The 22,266-nt window shown below is 42.9% G+C and overlaps 1 protein-coding gene across 3 annotated transcripts in view; it reads right to left on the bottom strand.

Annotated features, from left to right (window-relative positions):
* LOC140729368 (uncharacterized) overlaps positions 1 to 22,266 on the bottom strand; it is a 74,288-nt gene that overhangs the window by 23,250 nt on the left and 28,772 nt on the right. For all 3 annotated transcript variants that reach the window (XM_073049029.1, XM_073049031.1, XM_073049032.1), the window contains exons 6-10: positions 17,421 to 17,468; positions 14,341 to 14,418; positions 13,219 to 13,356; positions 12,003 to 12,086; positions 3,452 to 3,502 (exon numbers count right to left, since the gene is read on the bottom strand). In XM_073049029.1, the coding sequence (XP_072905130.1) occupies positions 3,452 to 3,502; positions 12,003 to 12,086; positions 13,219 to 13,356; positions 14,341 to 14,418; positions 17,421 to 17,468 (399 nt within the window). The remainder of the gene's footprint in view (positions 1 to 3,451; positions 3,503 to 12,002; positions 12,087 to 13,218; positions 13,357 to 14,340; positions 14,419 to 17,420; positions 17,469 to 22,266) is intronic.

Here is a 22,266-nt window from a genome sequence, read left to right as displayed (position 1 = left end):
GCTCCTTAAAGGTTGCTCTAAGGGCTTCCCTGACAGATGAGTTTTGGCATGATCGTCTCCATGGGTCCTGCTGGGGTTCAGAATAGCTCCATAAGAGGACCTGCAGTCGTTCATAGCTGAATAGGTATACGAGCAGCCGTATGAGTGCCATATGATTTTAATCCTGACACCACAGCCACTTGGTTGTCCTCTCAACAGCGTTCCACCCTCTTCAGTAAATTCAGTCCTTTTGTACCTATTCCTACCTCCCATGATGGTGTACAGCCTGTTCCACATTTAGAAATGGAGAGAGAAGACTTTTATCATAGATAAGATGGGTAAACTTCAACATATTTCAGTAGATTGCCTTAAACCAGCCCATCAAAATTTGGAGGAGTCTGCTACCATGCCCCTGCCATCATGACATGACCATCAGTGTGTCAACAAACCCTCTGGATGAGCCAGAGGCATCCACTGTTCCTCCACCCATGGAATATGGGGCCTGAGTTGGGTGATAACGCTGGTTTTAGTGAATTCTGGTGGATGGAGGGGCTGTGTAAAGTAATGAAATGTGTGGACACATGCATAATACACAACCACCAACATTGAGTTGGGGTTCACTTTGAAAGACTGGTCTGATGTGGTGAGGTAATTACACAAAGGGATTTACTGCACTTTGTATTCAGTATTGTGGTGTTCAATAAATGAGTTGCTATGGTTTTTTCTAAACATAAATGCCTCCGTTTTATTTGTGAAAACTTACAATAGCAATTGCACTCACTTTGCCCTGACACTCTCGAACTTCCAGCATACTGTTAGTGTGCTTTATAGTGAAGACTGATGCAAAATTCTTATTCAGTTCATCCACCATTTCTTTGTTCCCCATTACTACCTCTCCAGTGTCATTTTCCAGCAGTCTGATATCTTCTCTCACCTCTCTTTTCCTCCTTATATGCCTGAAAAAAAGTTTGGTATCCTCTTTGACATTACTGGCTAGCTAACCTTCATATTTCATCTTATTCTTCCTTATGGCTTTCTTAGTTGCCTTCTGTTGGTTTTTAAAAGCTTCCCAATCCACTAACTTTCCACTAATTTTTGATTTATTATATGCCCTCTCTTTCGCTTTTTATGTTGGCTTTCACTTCCTTTGTCAGCCATGGTTGCGTCATACTCCCTTTAGAATACTACTTCTTCTTTGGGTTGTATCTATCCTGCACCTTCCGAATTGCTTCCAGAAACTCCAGCCATTGCTGCTCTGCCATCATCTCTGATGGTGTCCCCTTCCAATCAACCAGTTCCTCTCTCGTGCTGCTGTAATTCCCTTTACTCCACTGTAACACTGATACATCCAGATATAGCTTCTCCCTCTCAAACTGGACAGTGAATCTATCATATTATGATCACTGCCTTGTAAGGGTTCTCTTACCTGTGTAATCAAATCTAGTTCATTACAAAATACCCCATCCAGAACAGCTGATCCTCCAGTGAGCCAAACCACAAGCTGCTCTAAGAAACACTCTCATAGACATTCTATGAACTCTTTCTCTTGGGATCCAAAATCAGCACCAACCTGATTTTCCCAATCTACCTGCATATTGAAATCCCCCATGACTATTGTAACATTGTCCTTTTGACATGCATTTTCTATCTCCCATTGTATTTTGTAACCCACAGCCTGGCTACTGTTCAGAGGCTTGCATATAACTCCATTACGGTCTCTTCACCTTCGCAGTTTCTTAACTCTACCCACAAAGATTCTACGTCACCTCTTTCTAAGGATTTGATTTCATTTTTTACCTACAGAGCCATACCATCTCCTTTGTCTATCTGCATGTGTTTTTGACACAATATGTATCATTGTATGTTAAGCTCTCAACTATAATCTTCTTTCAGCCATGATTCAGTGGTGCCCACAGTTATAGCTGCTAATCTCCAATGCACTACAGATCCTCCACCTTATTCCATACACTGTGTGCATTCAAATATAACACCTTCAGTCCCTTTTCGATTTTGTCCTCATCCCACTGACTGCAATTTGGCCCCATGATCTGCTTGTCCTTGCTGACACTCTCACCGCACACTGCCTTTGCTTGCTTACCAACTGCTCCATCCTCAGCCATATCCCCTTGCCAAATTACTTCAACTCCTTCCCAACACTTCTAGCAAACCTGCCTGCAAGGATATTCAGGTGTAACCTGTGCCTGTTCTGCAGGTCATACCTTCTGCGGAAATCTGAAGCCCTGCGCCCAGTTCCAGTTCCTCGGGCATACATTCATTGGCCAAATCATCCTATTCTTACTCTCGCTGGGGTGTGGCACTGGCAACAATCCAGAGATGACTAAACCAGGAGGTCCTGCTTTTCAGCTTTCTGCCTAGCTCCTTAAATTCTCTCTTCAGGACCTCCTCCCCTTTCCCAACTACATCATTAGTGCCAACATGCACTACTGGTTGCAGAAGTTTGATCAAGGTATTTGATCAAGTTTGGCAGATGGAGTCCAACCCGGAGAAGTATGAGGTGGTACACTTTGGAATGACAAACTCCAAGGCAGAGTACAAAGTAAATGGAAGGATACTTGGAAGTGTGGAGGAGCAGAGGGATCTGGGGGTACATGTACACAGATCCCTGAAAGTTGCCTCACAGGTAGATAGGGTAGTTAAGAAAGCTTATGAAGTGTTAGCTTTCATAAGTCAAGAGATAAGAGTTTAAGAGTCACGGGGTAATGATGCAGCTCTATAAAACTCTGGTTAGGCCACACCTGCAGTACTGTGTCCAGTTCTGGTCGCCTCACTATAGGAAGGATGTGGAACCATTGGAAAGGGTACAAAGGAGATTTACCAGGATGCTGCCTGGTTTAGAGAGTATGCATTATGATCAGAGATTAAGGGAGCTAGGGCTTTACTCTTTGGAGAGGAGAAGGATGAGAGGAGACATGATAGAGGTATACAAGATATTAAGAGGAATAGACAGAGTGGACAGCCAGCGCCTCTTCCCCAGGGCACCACTGCTCAGTACAAGCGGACATGGCTTTAAGGTATGGGATGGGAAGTTCAAGGGGGATATTAGAGGAAGGTTTTTTACTCAGAGTGGTTGGTGCATGGAATGCACTGCCTGAGTCAGTGGTGGAGGCAGATCCACTAGTGAAATTTAAGAGACTACTAGACAGGTATATTGAGGAATTTAAGGTGGAGGGTTATATGGGGGAAAGGGTTTAAGGGTCGGAACAACATTGTGGGCCGAAGGGCCTGTACTATGCTGTATTGTTCTATATGTATTTGAAATGACATACACATTTCAATGAGGTAGAGTAATGATGGAGAACAGAGAAGGGGGTGATAAAAATATAAAGTTCAGAACAAAGGGAGCATAACAAAATTCAAGCTGGGCCATTGGGGAGTGTTTTGAGGAAGGAATTAGGAACGCCGTCACCCGAAAGCAGTAGGTGACAGTTCAATAGCCAAGTCTGATAGGTACCTGCAGCACAAAGGCTCCGCAATCACTGTCGTTGTTTTGCCTCGCGACATTCTGCAAACACAAAAGGCTAATGTTAGTTCTATGGCTGTTGTGTCAAATTGGAAGATAACCCTGGGAGGCAACAGGGATATTTTACTCTTAAATAGGATAAAATTACTTACTTATATTCCAGCTGCTTACGTATGGAAACATAATGGATTAATAAAATTAATTCACAATCAAAATGGCATCACCTTAGTCTAGATTATGCTGTTTCAGATTGCAGAGTACAGATCAGCAGCTCTGTTTCTCATCTTACAGAACAGAGTCTGGTCCAGTGTCGACACTCAGTGTATTTGGAGTTAAACAGTCTGATCTCACTCACTTCAGTGACACTGGCAATGAATCAGGTTGTCCACAGGGCTGCACCCAAAGACGCACATCTTCCAGGCTGCTCGTGCCTTTGGGGTGCTGCCCTTGGATGACCCGATCCTTGCCAGTGTCGCCAACTGAAGTTCCGACATCGGAACATTGGAATAGCAAGTATGGCTGTCGGAGGCCTCTGCACTTGAGTGACCTCAATGGTAGCAAAGAGTTTAACCATATAACCATATAACAATTACAGCAGGGAAACAGACCATCTCGGCCCTTCTAGTCTGTGCTGAACGCTTACTCTCACCTAGTCCCACTGACCCACACTCAGCCCATAACCCTCCATTCCTTTCCTGTCCTTATACCTATCCAATTTTACTTTAAATGACAATACCAAACCTGCCTCTACCACTTCTACTGGAAGCTCATTCCACACAGTTACCACTCTCTGAGTAAAGAAATTCCCCCTCGTGTTACCCTTAAACTTTTGCCCCCTAACTCTCAACTCGTGTCCTCTTGTTTGAATCTCCCCTACTCTCAATGGAAAAAGCCTATCCATGTCAACTCTATCTATCCCCTTCATAATTTTAAATACCTCTATCAAGTCCCCCTCAACCTTCTACGCTCCAAAGAATAAAGACCTAACTTGTTCAATCTTTCCCTGTAACTTAGGTGCTGAAACCCAGGTAACATTCTAGTAAATCTTCTCTGTACTCTCTCTATTTTGTTGACATCTTTCCTATAATTCGGTGACCAGAACTGTATACAATACTCCAAATTCAGCCTTACCAATGCCTTGTACAATTTTAACATTACATCCCAACTCCTATACTCAATGCTCTTATTTATAAAGGCCAGCATACCAAAAGCTTTCTTCATCACCCTATCCACATGAGATTCCACCTTCAGGAAACTATGCACCATTATTCCTAGATCACTCTGTTCTACTGCATTCTTCAATGCCCTACTATTTACCATGTATGTCCTATTTGGATTCCTACCAAAATGTAGCACCTCACACTTATCAGCATTAAACTCCATCTGCCATCGTTCAGCCCACTCTTCTAACTGGCCTAAATCTCTCTGCAAGCTTTGAAAACCTACTTCATTATCCACAAGTTTGATGCTGATTCTCAAGTCGGAGGAACTCAAAACAAAGTGACGCTGCAGACTGTCACATCAAAACAGTGATCTGTTTGTCTCCCCTCTCGCTGTGGCACAAGTTCTCAGTGAGAGAGAGCCTGTGGCATGTCCAACTGTTGGGATGAATAAACAAGAGAAAATCTGCAGGTGCTGGAAACCCAAGAAACACACTCTAAGTGCTGGAGGAACTCAGCAGGCCAGGCAGCAAAGTTTCCGGCCGAGACCCTTCATCAGGACTGGAGAAAAAAAGATGAGGAATCAGAATTAAGAGGTGGGGGGGGGGGGGGGGTGGGAGGAAGAAACACAAAGTAAAAGTGAAACCGGGAGAGGGGAGGGTGAAGTAAAGAGCTCGGAAGTTGATTGATGAGAAATACAGGGCTGGAGAAGAGGGAATTTGACAGCAGAGGGCAGAAGGCCATGGTGAAAGAATGCCATCAGGTTGGAGGCTATCCAAACTGAATATAAGGTGTTGCTCCTCCAACCTGAGTGTGGCCTCATCATGCCAGTAAAGGAGACAATGGAATGGCATGTCGGATTGGGAATGGGAAGTGGAATTAAAATGGGTGGCCACCGGGTGATCACAGTTTTTCTGGCAGACGAAGTGTAGGTGGTCAGTGAACCGGTCCTCCCAATCTATGTCGGGTCTCATCAATATACAGGAGGCCACACCGGGAGCACTGGACTCAGTACATGACCCCAAAAGTCTCACAGGTGACGTGTCACCTCATCTGGTAAGACTATTTGAATGGTAGTGAGGGAGGAGGTGTAGGGGCAGGTGGGGCACTTGCAATGATAAGTTTCAGATTAAGGATCAGTGGGGAGGGATGAATGGACAAGGAAGTCACATAGGGAGCAATCTCTGCTGAAATTAGAAAGTGCAGGGGTGGGTAAACGATGTGCTTGTTGGTGGGACTCCGTTGAAAATGGCTGAAATTATGGAAAATTATGTGCTGGACGTGGAGGCTGGTGGGGTGGTAGGTAAGGACAAGAGGAACCCTTGTCCGGGTAGCTGTGAGAGTCAGTGGGTTTATAATAGACATCAGTAGATAGGCTGTCTCCAGAGATAGAGGCAGAGAGATCAAGAAAGGAAATTGAAGTTTCTGAAATGGACCAGGTGAATATGGGTGGAAGTTGGAGGCAAAATTGATGAAATCAATGAGCTTTGCATGCATGCAGGAAGCAGCACCAAAACAGTCATCGATGTAGTGTAGGAAAAATGCAGGACGGTCACCAGTGTAGCCTTGGAACATAGACTGTTCCACGTAGCTGACAAACAGGCAGGCAGAGCTGGGACTCATGTGAGTGCCCATTACTATACCTTTTGTTTGGAGGAAGTAGGAGGAACCAAAGGAGAAATTATTTAGAGTGAGGATAAGTTTGACTATTGATCATAAAGAGATAAATAAAGCCTTCCAAGATTTTTATAATTCTTTATATCAATCAGAATGTACTAAGGACTCTTCTACAATGAATGAATTCTTAAGGAAATTGAATATTCCAAAAGTAACTGTTGAGGATAGTGTATTTTTGGACACACCTATTACGGAGTCTGAAATAGAAAAGGCTATTTTCTCAATGAACTCGGGTAAAGCTTCGGGTCCAGATGGTTTTTCTGCAGAATTTTTAAAATCCTTTTCTTCCATACTTTCTCCTTGGCTTTGTAAAATTTTTTAAAGATGCATTAAGTATAGGTGAACTACCACAATCTTTTTATGAAGCTTCTATTTCCTTAATTCTTAAAAAAGATAAAGACCCTACTGAATGTGCATCCTATCGGCCTATATCTTTGCTGAATACGGATTTTAAGATTTTTAGTAAAATTTTGGCTATTAGATTAGAAAATATATTGCCTCGGATTATTTCTGAGGATCAGACTGGATTTATTAAAAATCGCTATTCATCTTTTAACATTAGAAAATTACTTAATATTGTTTATACCTCTTCATCTAAAATCCCAGAATGTGTCATTTCTTTAGATGCCGAAAAAGCATTTGATAGAGTCGAATGGTCATATTTATTTAATACTTTGCAACATTTTAATTTTAGTTCAAAATTTATATCATGGATTAAATATATCAGAAACCTTTAGCTTCGGTCTTCACCAATAATCAAAGATCCCCTTTTTTTCAGTTATTTCGGGGCACAAGGCAAGGTTGTCCTTTAAGCCCTTTATTATTTGACATTGCTTTAGAACCCTTGGCTATAGCTATTCGTGAATCACCCAATATTTTAGGTATTACCCGTGGGGAGACGATGTATAAGGTATCATTATATGCGGATGATTTGTTATTATATATATCTGACCCTGAAAGATCTATTCCTGCTATTTCTTCTTTGCTTGCTCAATTTAGTAATTTTTCTGGATATAAATTGAATTTTAATAAGAGTGAACTTTTTCCATTAAATATGCATACTTCAATTTATAATCAGGTACCATATAGAATTGTTACAGATTATTTTACTTATTTAGGTATTAAAATTACTAAAAAACAAAGATTTATTTAAAACTAATTTTTTGCCTTTAATAGATCAAATTAAGCAACTTGCTAATAGGTGGTCCCCACTATCTTTGTCTTTGGTAGGCAGAATTAATGCCATTAAGATGATGATACTACCTAAATTTCTATATCTATTTCAAGCATTACCAATTTTTATTCCTAAATCTTTTTTTGATATAGTTGACTCTAAAATATCTTCGTATTTGTGGCAGAACAAAAATCCTAGGCTAGGTAAAAAATATTTACAGAAGCCTAAGAAGGAGGGCGGCTTGGCTCTACCAAATTTAAGATTTTACTATTGGGCAGTTAATATACGGTATTTGATATTTTGGACACAAGAATCGACTACAGTTGCTGGCCCACAATGGGTAAATTTGGAATGTAAATCTGTGCAAGATTTCTCATTGATCTCAATCTTAGGATCTTCACTTCCTTTTTCGTTATTCAAAACGAATAAACAGATAACTAATCCTATAGTCAAGTACACATTACGAATCTGGTTTCAATTTCGTAAATTTTTTGGTTTGAATAAGTTTATGCTGTCAAGTCCTATAATATCTAACTACTTTTTCCGACCATCATCTATAGATCAAGCTTTTCTTTTATGGAAAACAAAAGGTATAACATGTTTTCGTGATCTGTTTTTGGATGATAACATTATGTCCTTTGAACAGTTATCTAATAAATATAATTTATCTAAAACCCATTTTTTTAGATATTTACAAGTTAGAAATTTTCTATATAATGAACTAAAGTCTTTTTCGAAAGAATGTCCATTGGACATTACAGAAAGAATTTTAGCTCTTAATCCTTGTCAAAAGGGCTTAGTAGCTATCATTTATAATATGATTATGAATGTACAACCAGATATATCAGAAAAAATTAAGAAGGAATGGCAGGAAGAATTGCATTGCCCTATATCTACTGAGCAATGGGAAAAAATTTTATTATTGGTAAACTCATCCTCTATCTGTGCTAAACATGCTCTAATACAATTTAAGGTTGTACATAGAGCTCACATGTCTAAAGATAAACTTGCTCGATTTTATTCTTATGTTAATCCAACCTGTGATAGATGTCATTCTGATATTGCTTCGTTGACCCATATGTTTTGGTCTTGTCCTTGTTTACAAAACTATTGGAAAGATATTTTTAATATTATTTCAAGAGTCTTAAATATTAATCTCCAACCACATCCTTTTACCGCAATTTTTGGTCTACCAATGATAGATAAGAAGCGTTTATCCGCTTCATCCCACGAATGATTGCATTTGTTACACTAATGGCTAGAAGATCTATTTTACTGAATTGGAAAGAAATTAACCCTCCAACTGTATTTCAGTGGTTTTCTCAAACTATTTCCTGTTTGAGTTTGGAAAAAATTAGAAGTGTGGTTTTTGATTCTTCAGTTAAATTTGAGGAAACTTGGAGACCATTTATTCAACATTTTCATATGAATTAAATGGTCTGATCCTGAACCTTATTGTTACTATCCTGAATTGTGTGGATGGAGGTTGGGAGTCATCGGCACTACTGTATGTATTTAACATTATGCAATTGCCCATGTTGGTTAGTTTTTAGTTTTTTTTTAGTTGTTTTTTTTTGGGGGGGGTTTCTTTTCTTTTTTTTTCTTAATTCCTTTACATTATACTATGAGTTTGGGAGACTTTATGTATTGATTAATACATATTTGATTGTTAATTAATCTATTATGTACTCTCAAATGTTTTGTACTTATATTTTACTTATGTTTTTCTTAAAAATTAATAAAAAGATTTGAAAAGAAAGAAAGAGGATAAGTTTCGCTAGACGGAGGAGAGTGGTGGTGGAGGGGAACTGGTTAGTTCTGATGTCCAGAAAGAAACAGAGAGCTTTGAGGCCTTCCTGGAGGGGAAAGGAGGTGTATAGGCAATGGACATCCATAGTGAAAATAAGATGATGGAAGCCAGGGAACTTGAAATCCTTGAAAAGACCATGTGAGGTATCACAGACGTAGTTAGGAAGGGACTGAACCGGGGTGGGGGGGGGATAAAACTGAGTTGAGGTATACAGATAAGAGTTCGGTGGGGCAGGGACAAGCAACAAAAATAGGTCTACTTGGACAAGCAGGATCATAGATCTTAGGTAGGAGGTAGAAATGAGAGATGTGAGGTGAGGGAACTCTGAGGCTGGTGGCAGTGGATGGGAAATCTCCAGAGCTAATAAAGTCTGTGATGGTGTGGGAGACAATGGCCTGGTGCTCCTTAGTGGCATCCTGTTTGAGGTGTCTGAGAGTTGTCACTGGGCCTCCGCAAGGAGTAGTACGCCAGACTACTACAGCACACCCCTTATCTAAGGGTTTGATGCTGAGGTTAGGAGAGAGTGGAGAGCAGTGCATTTGGAAGGAGTGAAGTTGAAATTACAGAGAGCAGTGATGAAGTGGAGATGGTTGATATCCTGGTGGCAGTTGGCAATGAAAAGGTCCAGAACAGGCAGAAGAGCAGAATGGGTTGTCCAAGACAAGGAGGAGGGTTGAAGACGGGTGAAGGTGTCATTGGTGCAGGATGGAGAATCCTTGCCAAAGAAATGGGCTCAGAAACAGAGGTGGTGGAAGAAGAACTCAGCTTCATGGTGGGCGCAGAACTCAGTGAGGTGTGGGTGCAGGGGGACAAAGGTGAGCTTGATATGTCTGTGGAGAGTAAACATTTAAGGTTATGTATTGTATATATTCTGATATTAAATGGAACCATTGAACTTCACACAGGACAGGGAAGTGACGCTAAGTAACCTTCCCCAGCTGAGGAACTGGATTATCAAGCTTTCCTTTATGTCAATGAAAGGGTGGAGCAGCCTCAAGGATAGACAGAAGAGGTGTGTGGAAAAACAAGCCCACTGGTAACTCAGAAATCCCCACTTTTACAATCATACAGAGGCTGGTAAATAACTAAGGAAGCCAATAGAGGCAAATACTAGCAGAACCAGGTTTAATATCATTGACATGTCATGAAATTTGTTGTTCTGCAGCAGTAACAGTGCAATATACAAAAATTACAATAAGTATTTATAATAAATAAATAATGCAAAGTGAGAGAAAAATAGTGAGATAGTGTTCAAGGACCATTGATAAATCTGATGACAGAGGGGAAGAAGTTGTTCCTAAAATGTTGAGTGTGTGCCTCCAAGTGCTCCCTCCCGGTTGGTAGTAATGAGGAGGACATGTCCTGGGCGGTGGGAAGTCCTTCATGATGGGTGCAGCCTTCTTGAGGCATCAGCTTTTGAAGATATCCTGGATGGTGGGGAGACTAGTGCCTATGATGGATCTGGCTGAGTTTACAACCCTCTGCAGCTTTTTCTGATCCTGTGCAGATGGTAATGCTCTGAATGTTACACCCCTATAGACTGTCAGGCATCGATGCTACACTCCTTGTAGTGAATGAATGCAATCAAGCAGGAATCCCCACCCACCAAAGAGAAAAGCAGTTTTAGTAATTGGCACATTGTTAGGGTCTTTAGCTTGGGGCTGCTTTCCCCAGCGGACTCGCAGATATCAGGGCTCCAACTTCCCCTGTAGACTTACAGACTCGCAGATCCAGAGCTTCTCCATTGGGCCTCTTTTGCCAACTTTGGTATCAACCCAACGATGGGAACTCCAGACCTTGAAGTCTGGGCTTGCCAACCTGGGGGTGGGGGTGTTCACTGGTCCTTGTACCTCTGCCTGCATGGACCTCTGATACTAGGACACACCAACATGGGGGTACTCACCAAACTGGGGGGGGGGGGTCACTAGCCATCATCCTAGCTTGTCTTTGTCCACAGCACAGGGATCACTGGCCTTTGGCCCACCGTGTACTCCTACCTTGTTTCTGACCTGACCTCAAAATCCTCCATGTCTGTGTCCCTAGACCCTAACCTGACCCCAAAACCACACTTAGTCTGTTGGTTCAGACTGACCCTTGGCAGCCCAATCTGTCCCACACCAGGTCTGTGTAATGGGCAGGGAAAGAGGCTGCAAAGGGTTGTAGACCCAGCCAGCTCCATCGTGGACACTAGCCATCATTGACAGCATCTTGAAAAAGTGGCACCCTCACCCATCATCGAGGACATCTTTAAAAGGCGGTGTATCAAGAAGGCAGCATCCAATACTAAGGACCCTCACCATCCCGGACATTCCCCCTCTTCTACTACCATCAGGAGGTGGTACAGGAATCTGAAGACCCATACTCATCATTTTAAGAACAACTTCTTCCCCTCCACCTTCAGATTTCTGCACGGTCCATGAATACTACATCATTATTCTTCTTTCACAATATTTATTTATGATTTATTGCAACTAACAGTGATTTTTATGCACTGCTCTGTTCTACTGCCACAAAATAACGCATTTCACAACATACTGTATGTCAGCAATAATAAACCTGATTCTAGTTCTGAACCTAAGCTTGATACAATACCATGGTTAAAAAAATGGGATGCACTCAATTTATAAATAATCAGAAGCTTTTACGGTCAAATAACATGCTTAACTTTTCCAACAAGTTAGTTATTTTCAATCTACATGACTGATTTTGCAGGCTACCCACCATTTTGAAATATCCCTTCCAGTCATCGTAGAAGTCACGTCTGTTCTTCTTGGCAGCTTCTGCCTGAAGGTACTTTCCAATGTGCTGGAAGGGAGATGAGATTTCAGGCTACAGGGTTCAGTTCATACACCTTTGGACACCACCCAGCCCATGGAGAGAAGCCCACCCTGTACATAGGGAGCCTGGCTACTTCCACAGTCCTTCCAACCTGAGTTGTTTCATAGTATGCCCACAACTCACTAACCCAAACTCATACGCCTTTGGAACATGCGAAGTAAATGGACCACTACGCAGTCACAGGGAGAACGTAAAAACTCCTTACAGAAAGGGATGGGTCACTGGTGCTGCAAAATGTTATGCTAATTGCTACGGTACTATAGGTGAATAAAGGTGACTACAACCTTACAGTATAGAGATGAGGAAGGATTTCTTTAGCCAGAGGGTGGTGGGTCTGTGGAATTCATTGCTGCGGACAGCTGTGGAGGCCAAGTGGAGGTTGATGGGTTCTTGATTAGTCTAGGCATTGAAGGTAATGGGGAGAAGAGGTTGAGAGGGACAATAAATCCGCCATAATAGAATGGTGGAGCAGTCAATGGGCTGGATGGCCTAATTCTGCTCCTATGCTTTATTATCTACTTTGTGATAAATGCACCTCAACTATAAGGTGTACAATACTACGGTTGGATGCTGTATGACACTTGGAAACAGTTCCTTCTGCATGAGTCTGTCGTAGAGCACCAAGGCACAGAAAAAGGCTGTACCAAACTGTCATTCTGCCTAGTGCCATCGACCTGCAACTGGACCATAGCCATTCATACCCCCTCCCATCCATGTACATATCCAAGCTTCTCTTAAATGTTGCATTTGAACCTATATCCACCACTTCCTCTGGCAACTCATTCCACACTAGCATCACCCTCTGAGTGAAGAAGCTCCCCCTCAGGTTCCCCTTAAATATTTCACCTTTCACCCTTAACCAATGACGACAAGCTCTAGTGTCACCCAACCTCAGTGGATAAAACCTGCTTACATTTGTCACGCTATAATACCAGAAAACAACCTTGCTGGATTTGGATCTGTTGTGGTGTAAGATCACATGGCTTCTATTTTTGCCATGTAGAAAGTGGGAAATAACAGATCTTTTATATCTCACAGTGTGGGTTCCATTGCCAAAATCCTCAAAATCAATGCTGGAAAACAACTCCCTCTGCTGTACCTTGGGGCACCTCCGGTTCAGGGTGCGCTGGGAGTCGAAGTACGTTATTGTCTTTTGCCGCACATCAACAGAGACCAGGGACCAGTGAACCTCCAGGTGAATGGGGATCAAGAGCAAATCCTTGTTAAAGATGTCAACCTGTGGGATGAATGTGTAAAGCAAAACGTAACTTTACGGTTCATGACCAGGTCTGTCGGCATGGGTGGAAGTGGCATGAGTCAAAGTCCATGAAACTCCCCTTTCAAGTCAAGAGCTGCACACTGTCTGGTTTGGTGCAGCATCTCCTCACAATATATGTAAACTATAGTGAACTGTCAGGTCAGCAGAAAAGGCTTGAGTCCACCACCATTGCAGGGCTTGTCTGTGTACAGATCAAAGAAGCAGACATTACCCACCCTGTAAAATGCCTTTTCCGAAAGCTCCCTTCTGGAAAGTAGTCCAGGGCTAATGAAAGAAAAACATCACACCATCTTAAAAGTTTCTTTTCTCAGGCAGTTTAATCGGATCAATCATGCTAGTCAGCCCCCCCCCCCCCCCCACACCACCTCTGCAAAACTATTACTGCTGTATAAACATTTTAAACCACTGTTTATAATGCTGTTTACATTGTAAATACAGGCTTTATACACATCACATTTTATTCCACTCAAACTTTGTATTTTATATAATTCTTTATTCTTTACAACTGATGAATGTTGATGCTTTTTGCTATATGTAGTGCCAATACACCACAGCAAGTTCCTAATGATGTAAATGTACATGATGAATAAAGTTGATCCTTCATTAGTTAAGGCATCAAATATTACGGGGTTAAGTCAGAAGAATGTTGAAAGAAAAAATAAAAAACAGCCCAATGAAACATGAAGGTGGCTTCACACAGGTGAAGTGGGAACATCTTTAGAATTTAGAGTAGCTTCAATAGACTCGACCAGCTTCTGCAGGAACTTTGGCCACAAGTATTGAGATCATGGAAGTTATGGGTAAAGTTCACTCTACCCGAGATAGACCTGGCCTGGATGAAAGGGCTGGGGCAGAAACTACTTTGGGAGTAGCTTGCACTGTACATGGCACCACTCTCAGGGGAGAATAGGGCTTGGGGGGAGGGGTGCAATGGAATCTTACGTTTTTGGTCCATCTTTTCACGCCATCATATCCCTTTGTTCTCAGCTTGTCATAAAAAAAGCTGTTGAAGAAGTGTACCTGTGTGAAGGAGACAAGTTGTTAGACATCTGTAACCATCATCTGCATATCCAATTAGTCCCATCGAAACCACAAGAATCTTTCCTCTCACCCACAGCATTCCTTACTCTGTAACCTGTAGGTTAAATGGATGGAGTAGAGGAGATCTCCTTGCTTAATGCAGGGTCAAGGGAATTCAGGAACAGTGAGATAGACTGGAGAAATTGGAGAGGTTAAATGGACATGACAAGGGCTTTGCGTTAGTTACCGTAGATTCCGGACTACAGAGCGCACCTGATTATTAGCCGCAGGCTCTAATTTTAGAAATAAAATCAATTTTTTAATTGTAAAGGCCGCACCGGATTTTAGGCCGCACCGCTACTTTTAAATATACATACGTATCGGTAACACAAATTACGTTGCATATACTTTTTTACTGAACAGCACGAACAACATTCCAATATCTCCTAGCGACTGGTAAAAATATATATATTGCAGCCTACCAGGAAAAGTTATTGATCGACTTTAACTTAAAAGCAGCGTTTTCGATCGGGTCTAATCGGGTCTGACGCTTGCGCAATGCGATCGGGTCTAATCGGGTCTGACGCTTGCGCATTGCGATCGGGTCTAATCGGGTCTGACACGCTTGCGCAATGCGATCGGGTCTAATCGGGTCTGACGCTTGCGCATTGCGATCGGGTCTAATCGGGTCTGACACGCTTGCGCAATGCGATCGGGTCTAATCGGGTCTGACGCTTGCGCAATGCGCTCGGGTCTAATCGGGTCTGACGCTTGCGCATTGCGATCGGGTCTAATCGGGTCTGACGCTTGCGCATTGCGATCAGGTCTAATCGGGTCTGACACGCTTGCGCAATGCGATCGGGTCTAATCGGATCTGACGCTTGCGCAATGCGCTCGGGTCTAATCGGGTCTGACGCTTGCGCATTGCGATCGGGTCTAATCGGGTCTGACGCTTGCGCATTGCGATCGGGTCTAATCGGGTCTGACACGCTTGCGCAATGCGATCGGGTCTAATCGGATCTGACGCTTGCGCAATGCGCTCGGGTCTAATCGGGTCTGACGCTTGCGCATTGCGATCGGGTCTAATCGGGTCTGACGCGCTCGGGTCTTGCTTCGAGTATTTTCCATGTTGATGAGGGTGAGTACAAATGACTGATTTACAATAATTTAATTGTGAAAGTGCGCTTGATTTATCGTACAATTTCATTGGACCTCTGTGAACTACTCATCAATTTTATTGGTCTACTGTTACGAGGCAAAATGTTTACGAGGCGGCATGAAAAAAAAAACCATGTATTAGCCGCTCTGGATTATAGGCCGCAGAGTTCAAAGCTGTTCAAAATGTGGGAAAAAAGTAGCGGCTTATAATCCGGAATCTACGGTAGTTAGGGAGACATGTCCAACTGGTAAGATGTTGCAAGCTTTCGTGATCCGAAGGTCCTTTGGAAGTCAAGAATGTGGCAAAACTCTTGTTAATTACAATCGGTTTACAAGGGTGGAAAAATGTAAAAAGAAAAACAAAGGGAGAAGGTAGTCGTGGTTGTTTCATACTCAGACGACAGATAATCAAAAATTACAGTGATTTCAGTTAAACTCCTGAAAGAGGAGGATCTTTCTCTAAACACAAAAATACAACTGCAGATGCTGTGGATTGAAGAATACGTACACAACACTGGAAGAACTCAGCAGGCCGGGCAGCTTCTGTGAGAAAAGAGTAGCCAAAACGCCCATTCCTGATTAAGGGTCTTGGCCCGAAACATTGGCTACTCTTTTCTCACGGATGCTGCCTGGCCTGCTGAGTTCTTCCAGCGTTGTGTACATATTCTGAGGATCTTTCTCTGTTGCACCTAATTCCCCAAGTGAACCTCAATGTTAATCCTGCCCTCTGCCAGCGTTACCCAACCCTTCTGTCAAAGTTAATTCCGTCCTCCATCGGCATTACTCCATCCCTCAGTCGGCATCAATTCCACCCTCATCAGCATCACTCCATCCCTCCACCAGCGTAACTCCACCCCTCCGCTGGTGTCAATCTCAACCTCGTCATCATTACTCCATCCCTCCACCAGCGTAACTCCACCCTTCCGCTGGTGTCAATCCCGCACCATCAGCGTTAATCCTGCCCTCAGTCAGTGTTAATCCCGCAACGTCAGTGTTAATCCAGCCTTCAGTCAGCATTAATCCTGCCCCCAGTCAGCATTAATCCTGCCCCCAGTCAGCGTTAATCCCGCACCGTCAACGTTAATCCTCCCCTCAATCAGCATTAATCCTCCCCTCAATCAGCGTTAATCCCGCACTGTCAGCATTAATCCTGCCCTCAATCAGCGTTAATCCCACACCGCCAGCATTAATCCTGCCCTCAGTCAGCATTAATCTCGCACCGCCAGCATTAATCCTGCCCTCGGTCAGCGTTAATCCCATACCATCAGTGTTAATCCTGCCCTCATTCATCCTTAATCCCGCACCATCATCGTTAATCCCACACCGTCAGCCTTAATCCTGCTCTCAATTGGTGTGCATCCCACACCGTCAGCATTAATGCTGCCCTTCTTCAATGTTAATTCATCCCACCATCAAAATTAACCCTGTTCCCCGTCAACATTAATCCTTCCCTCCGTCAACATTAATCCTGTCATTCATCAACCCAAGTGAGTTGCTGCATTTAAAAAAGTTACTAGAGATGAGGTGGAGGAATTTTCAACTTTCAGCATTTTGTTTCTGTATTGCAAATACTTTGATAATGACACACACATGGGCAGATCATTATCAGGTGAAAACACACACTCAACGTTTCAGGGATAGACAGCTTCTTCCCCTCCACCAGCTCATTTCTGAATGGTCTATGCACAATACCTCAGTATTTTGCTCTCTTTTTCCTCTCTTACATTTCTTAAGGTAATTTACAGTAATTTTTAATGTATTGCACTGTACTGCACCCATATTTCACAACACATTAGTGATAATAAACATGATTCTGAGCAGTGATTCGAGGCAAACGGACTTACCTTGTCAGGGACAGTGTCCATAACGAGGTCTCCGTACATGTTCATGACCTGTAGTAAAATACAAGAAAAAGTACTTCATCTCCTACCACTGTACCACAAGAAAACACTTAGCAATCAAACAACTGGTCCAAATATTTTGAACAGAAATCATGCTCCAAGCCTCTCGAAAGTCAGCCACATAAATGAGAAACATATGGAAATGTTTTTTCCTTTACGTTTATGCTTTGCTCCAGGACAGATACAGAATGCGCACATACTGGGATCACTGGAATCTCCCCTGAATACACCTCAAATAAAAAAGTCACCTAACCCTTTCTATGAAAATCTTTCCTACGATACCTGGTGTCCTACAATTCAGCACCTACGTGGTGCCACTCAGTAATAACTCCAAGCAAGGGGCACACCATGGCACAGGCGTCCACTTCCCAAAGCCTCTTTAACAATTTCCAACAGGGCAGAGAGCTGAATAAATGCAATATAGAATTTATTCTGGAGAAATGTGAGGTGATGCACTCAGAGAGATCAACAGGCATCAACTTTATTCACCATATACATTTACATGTATTAGGAATCTGCTGTGGTGTGTTGGTCAGGGTGTGACATGCAACAAACAACAATTAGAAATAAAACACAGATATGCAGCCTGTATTTACAATGTAAACAGCATTATAAAGATGGTTCAAGTGTTTACACTGCAGTGCAAGTGAATGAAAGATAAACAATAGGACAAGACCATTACAGTGTACATCCATGGATATCAGAACCACCAGTTCAGAGGACACAACAAGGATAGGGAGGGGGTGACATTTCTGACCAGTAAGAGGGTTACAATCAACTAATAATGCATCCATTTTGGTTAGAAAGCTAATGGGATTCAAAAGAACACACAAAATACTGGAGGAACTCAGTAGGTCAGGCAGCACCTATGGAAATAAATAAACAGTCAATGATTCCGGTTGAGACCATTCATCAGGAGTGGAAAGGAAGGGGGAAGATGCCAGGATAAAAAGGTGGGGGGAGAGGAAGGAGGCAAGCCAAAAGGTGATAGGTGGCCAGGTGGGTAGCAAATGTAAAGGGCTGTAGCGGAAGGAATCTGATAGGAAAGGAGAATGGGCCATTGGAGAAAAGGAAGAAGGAGGGGCACCAGGGTGAGGTGATAGGCAGGGAAGAAGTGGTAAGAGGCCAGAGTGGGGAATGGGGGTAGGGCAGGGGTCCCCAACCTTTTTTGCACCATGGACCAGTTTAATATTGACAATATTCTTGCGGACCGACCGACGGGGGCCTGGGGGGGGTGTTAATCACAACTGGAATATAGGTGATAAATCAACTATAAGTCACTTATAAGTGGCTAATACACTCAATTTAGTTTCTAAAAGGGTTTATCTCAACAAATTTAATATTAAACACCCAGCGCGTATTTTCCTCTCATGAATATAGTTTTAAAATTATACGTCACTTATAAGTCAGTAGCATCATAACATTTTAAGTAACGTTTGGATATTAAACACACAGCGCATATTTTCCTCGTATGAACATATAAAATCATTGCAACACACCAATATCGCTGAATCAGTGGGAGCTCTGGGCTTGTTTCCCTGCAACAAGAGGGGTGACGGGAGACAGTGATACTCGAAGGGGGTTCCTTATGTCCAGTCTATTCTGCAATTTAGTTTTCATTGCATTCATTGCAGAAAACCCTGCTTCGCAGAGATATGATGTTGGAAATGGACACAACGTTTTCAGTGCTTTCGTGACTATCTCAGGATATTCAGCATTGATTTTGATCCAGAATGCCGGCAGAGATGTTATGTCAAACATACCTTTCAGCCCACCGTCATTTGCAAGTTCGAGGAGTTGATCTTCTTCCCGCGCTGACATGATGATTCACCGGGGACATTCACAAATGGGTCACAGACCCATTCCTTTGCACATCTTGGGTCATTTGCGGTTGGGAAGTAACGCTTGAATTCTGTCGACAGTGAAGACAGGTGATCGCGCACCAGCTGTGAGAAGGACGGTGCAGCCTCAGTCTCTCCCTAAATCCCAGCTCATGGGATTTGGGAACATGTCAATTATGCCCCTGTCCACTCGCCGTCCCCACAGTTCCAGTTTGGCTTTGAAAGCAGACATTTTATCTGCCAACTTGAAGACAGTTGTCCTTCTCCCCTGAAGTGACAAATTGCGTTCATTGAGCAGGTTGAAGATGTCACACAGATCAGCGAGTTTTGCTATCCACTCCTTGTCACATGGTGACTCGTTAAGCCGTTCCAACAGCTGTGCTTCGATGTCCTCCACTATGTCATCGATTCTCCTTAAACTGTGGCAGTTGAAAGAGAAACCTGTGCCATCTTGAAACTTCTCCCAACAGTGAAAGGCTTCTTAGCCTTAGCAATACGGCTAGCCACCAAGTACAATGCTCTCAGAGCAGCAGCATTTGTGGAGGTGGGGGTTCTCAGCACTTGCTTCTGTCCCGCTTGCTCACTTTTTTTCCTGCTCAAAAATGTCAACTGGCTTGTCTTTAAGTGCAGGGTGCGTGGACTCAAGATGCCGAAGCAGCTTTGAGGGCTTCATTGCCTCATTAGACAGCTTTTCTCCACATATCACACACAGGGGGCTTGGAGAGTGCGAGTCACCGTTCACATTAAAGCCATATTTTATGTAAGAGTCGTCATATTTTCTGTTGAAGAAAGCTTTCTTTTTAGTCTCGACCTCAGCTGTCTCTGAGCTGCCTTTTATGTTCCTACCACCTCTTCCAAAGAAACTATCAAGCGACGATTGTTTTTTAACTCATTGAGTAGCTGTAGGTTAATGACTGACTGATGACCTCGCATGCGTTCAAGTTCGACAGTGGGCATGACAGGGAATGAGGAAAGGTGCAGCTGACTCATATCTTTTCATATAACCAAATCATATCGTTCCCTCGCAGCCCGGTAGCACATGTTTTGCGGCCCAGTGGTTGGGGACCACTGGGGTAGGGGGGTATATCATTCATTGAGTCAATTCAACAGGACGGTTAAAATATTCACTATGATGCTGATGGAGTGCTGTAATTCTCGCCTCAGAGATGCTTATATCCCCTCAATGGCATAAGCAATGGCCCTCTCTTGGTCCTTTGTTCTGCCAAGCATGGCAATCTCCCCCCATTCTTTCATGGAGTGGTTCATAGGAAAAAGGACAGAGGAGGGGACCCAGGAGGAAATGATAGGCATATAGGAAGAGGCAAAAGGCCAGAGTAGGGAATAGAAGAAGAGGGACGGAACACTTGATAGCAATATGAGGCCACCCTCAGGGTGGAAGAGCAACATCTTATATTCTGTTTGGGTAGTTTCCAACCTGATGGCATGAATATCAATTTCTTCTTATAAAAACAATTCCTTCCCCCTCGCCTCTTCTATTTTCCACTCTGGCCTTTTACCTCTTCTTTCCTCCTCCTTCCTATGGTCCACTCTCCTCTCTATCAGATTCCTTCTTCTCTAGCCCTTTCCCTTTCTTTCCCACCTGGATTCACCTATCACCCTCTTCCTTCCCCACCACTTCTACTCTGCCATCTTCCCTCCTTCCTTTTCAGCCCTGTAGTAGGGTCACAGCCCGAAACTTCATCTGTTTATTCATTTACATAGATGCTGCCTGATTTGCTGAGCTCCTCCAGCATTGTGTGTATTTTGCTTTAAACCAATACTGATACCAGTTCTGACACGAAACTTGTTTCAAATGTTAATTTTTTTCTCTCCACAGACCAAACCTACTGTACATTTTATGTATTTTAAAACAGTTCAATACAAACATTTTGGTGGAATTTTATTTCATTCAGTTCTCCACAAAGACTTCCAATTGTGCACAGTTTTCACTTATCATCTGCCTGCTTGTACCCCCTCCCTTTCTCCCACCTTGTTATTCTGGCCTCTGTCCCCTTCCTTTATAGTCCCGATAAAGGGTCTCAGCCTAAAATGTTGACTGTCGATCCTCCTCCATAGATGCTGCCTGACCTGTTGAGTTTCTCCCACACTTTGTGTCTGTTGCTATGGAAACCAGCCTACTAAATCCAGCCCAATCAAGCACCCATTGATTTATTTTTTCATTACTTTTATTTTGAGATACAGCACAGTAACAGGCCCTTCAGACCCAATGAGTCAGCACTGCCTAATTACACTCATGTGATCGTTTAACTAAATAATGCACCCAGAGGATACCCACATGATCAGAGGTAGAACATACAAACACCTTACACACAGCAGTGGGAATTGAACCTGGATCGCTGGCTCTGTAATAGTGTTACACTAACCACTACGCTACTGCGCCACCCCTTTAATAGGGACGTAGTTAAAATCAAAAGGGGTTAATCATTTACCTTATTCCCAATTTATTCTTACATCCCCATCAACACTCCTAAGATTCTACCACTTTCTTACACATTATTGGCAATTCACAGCAGCCAATTACCTTGCCAGCCTGTCTTTGGGATGTGACAGGAGAACAGAGCACAAAGATACAAGGAGGACCATCACACCCAGGTCACTGCTGCTGTGAGACACTGCACCACTGTGTCAATCTGATGTGACTTGTGGGAGGTTGATGTGCACATCTCTCCCAAGTCACAGCAGCTTAGGGTCAAGCCAAGGTTGATCAGTAATGGAAATCTTCCATTGGGCTTTGGCTGGCTGCATAGTAGTGGATGACAACAGAGCAGACTTTACAGGGAGCAATCCACTCAACATCTAAAGTAAATTTAGTATCAAATTATGCATATGTTACCATATACTACCTTGAGAGTGGCAGGGTAGAGATCATTCCTACCAAAGGAGGTGTAAGGTGCTCCTTCTCTCCACTACCCTGCAGGTCACCCTTG

The sequence above is a fragment of the Hemitrygon akajei genome, chromosome 6 (genome assembly GCF_048418815.1).
Source record: "Hemitrygon akajei chromosome 6, sHemAka1.3, whole genome shotgun sequence".
NCBI classification, from domain to species: Eukaryota; Metazoa; Chordata; class Chondrichthyes; order Myliobatiformes; family Dasyatidae; genus Hemitrygon; species Hemitrygon akajei.
This window is presented reverse-complemented; position numbering and strand designations above follow the sequence as displayed.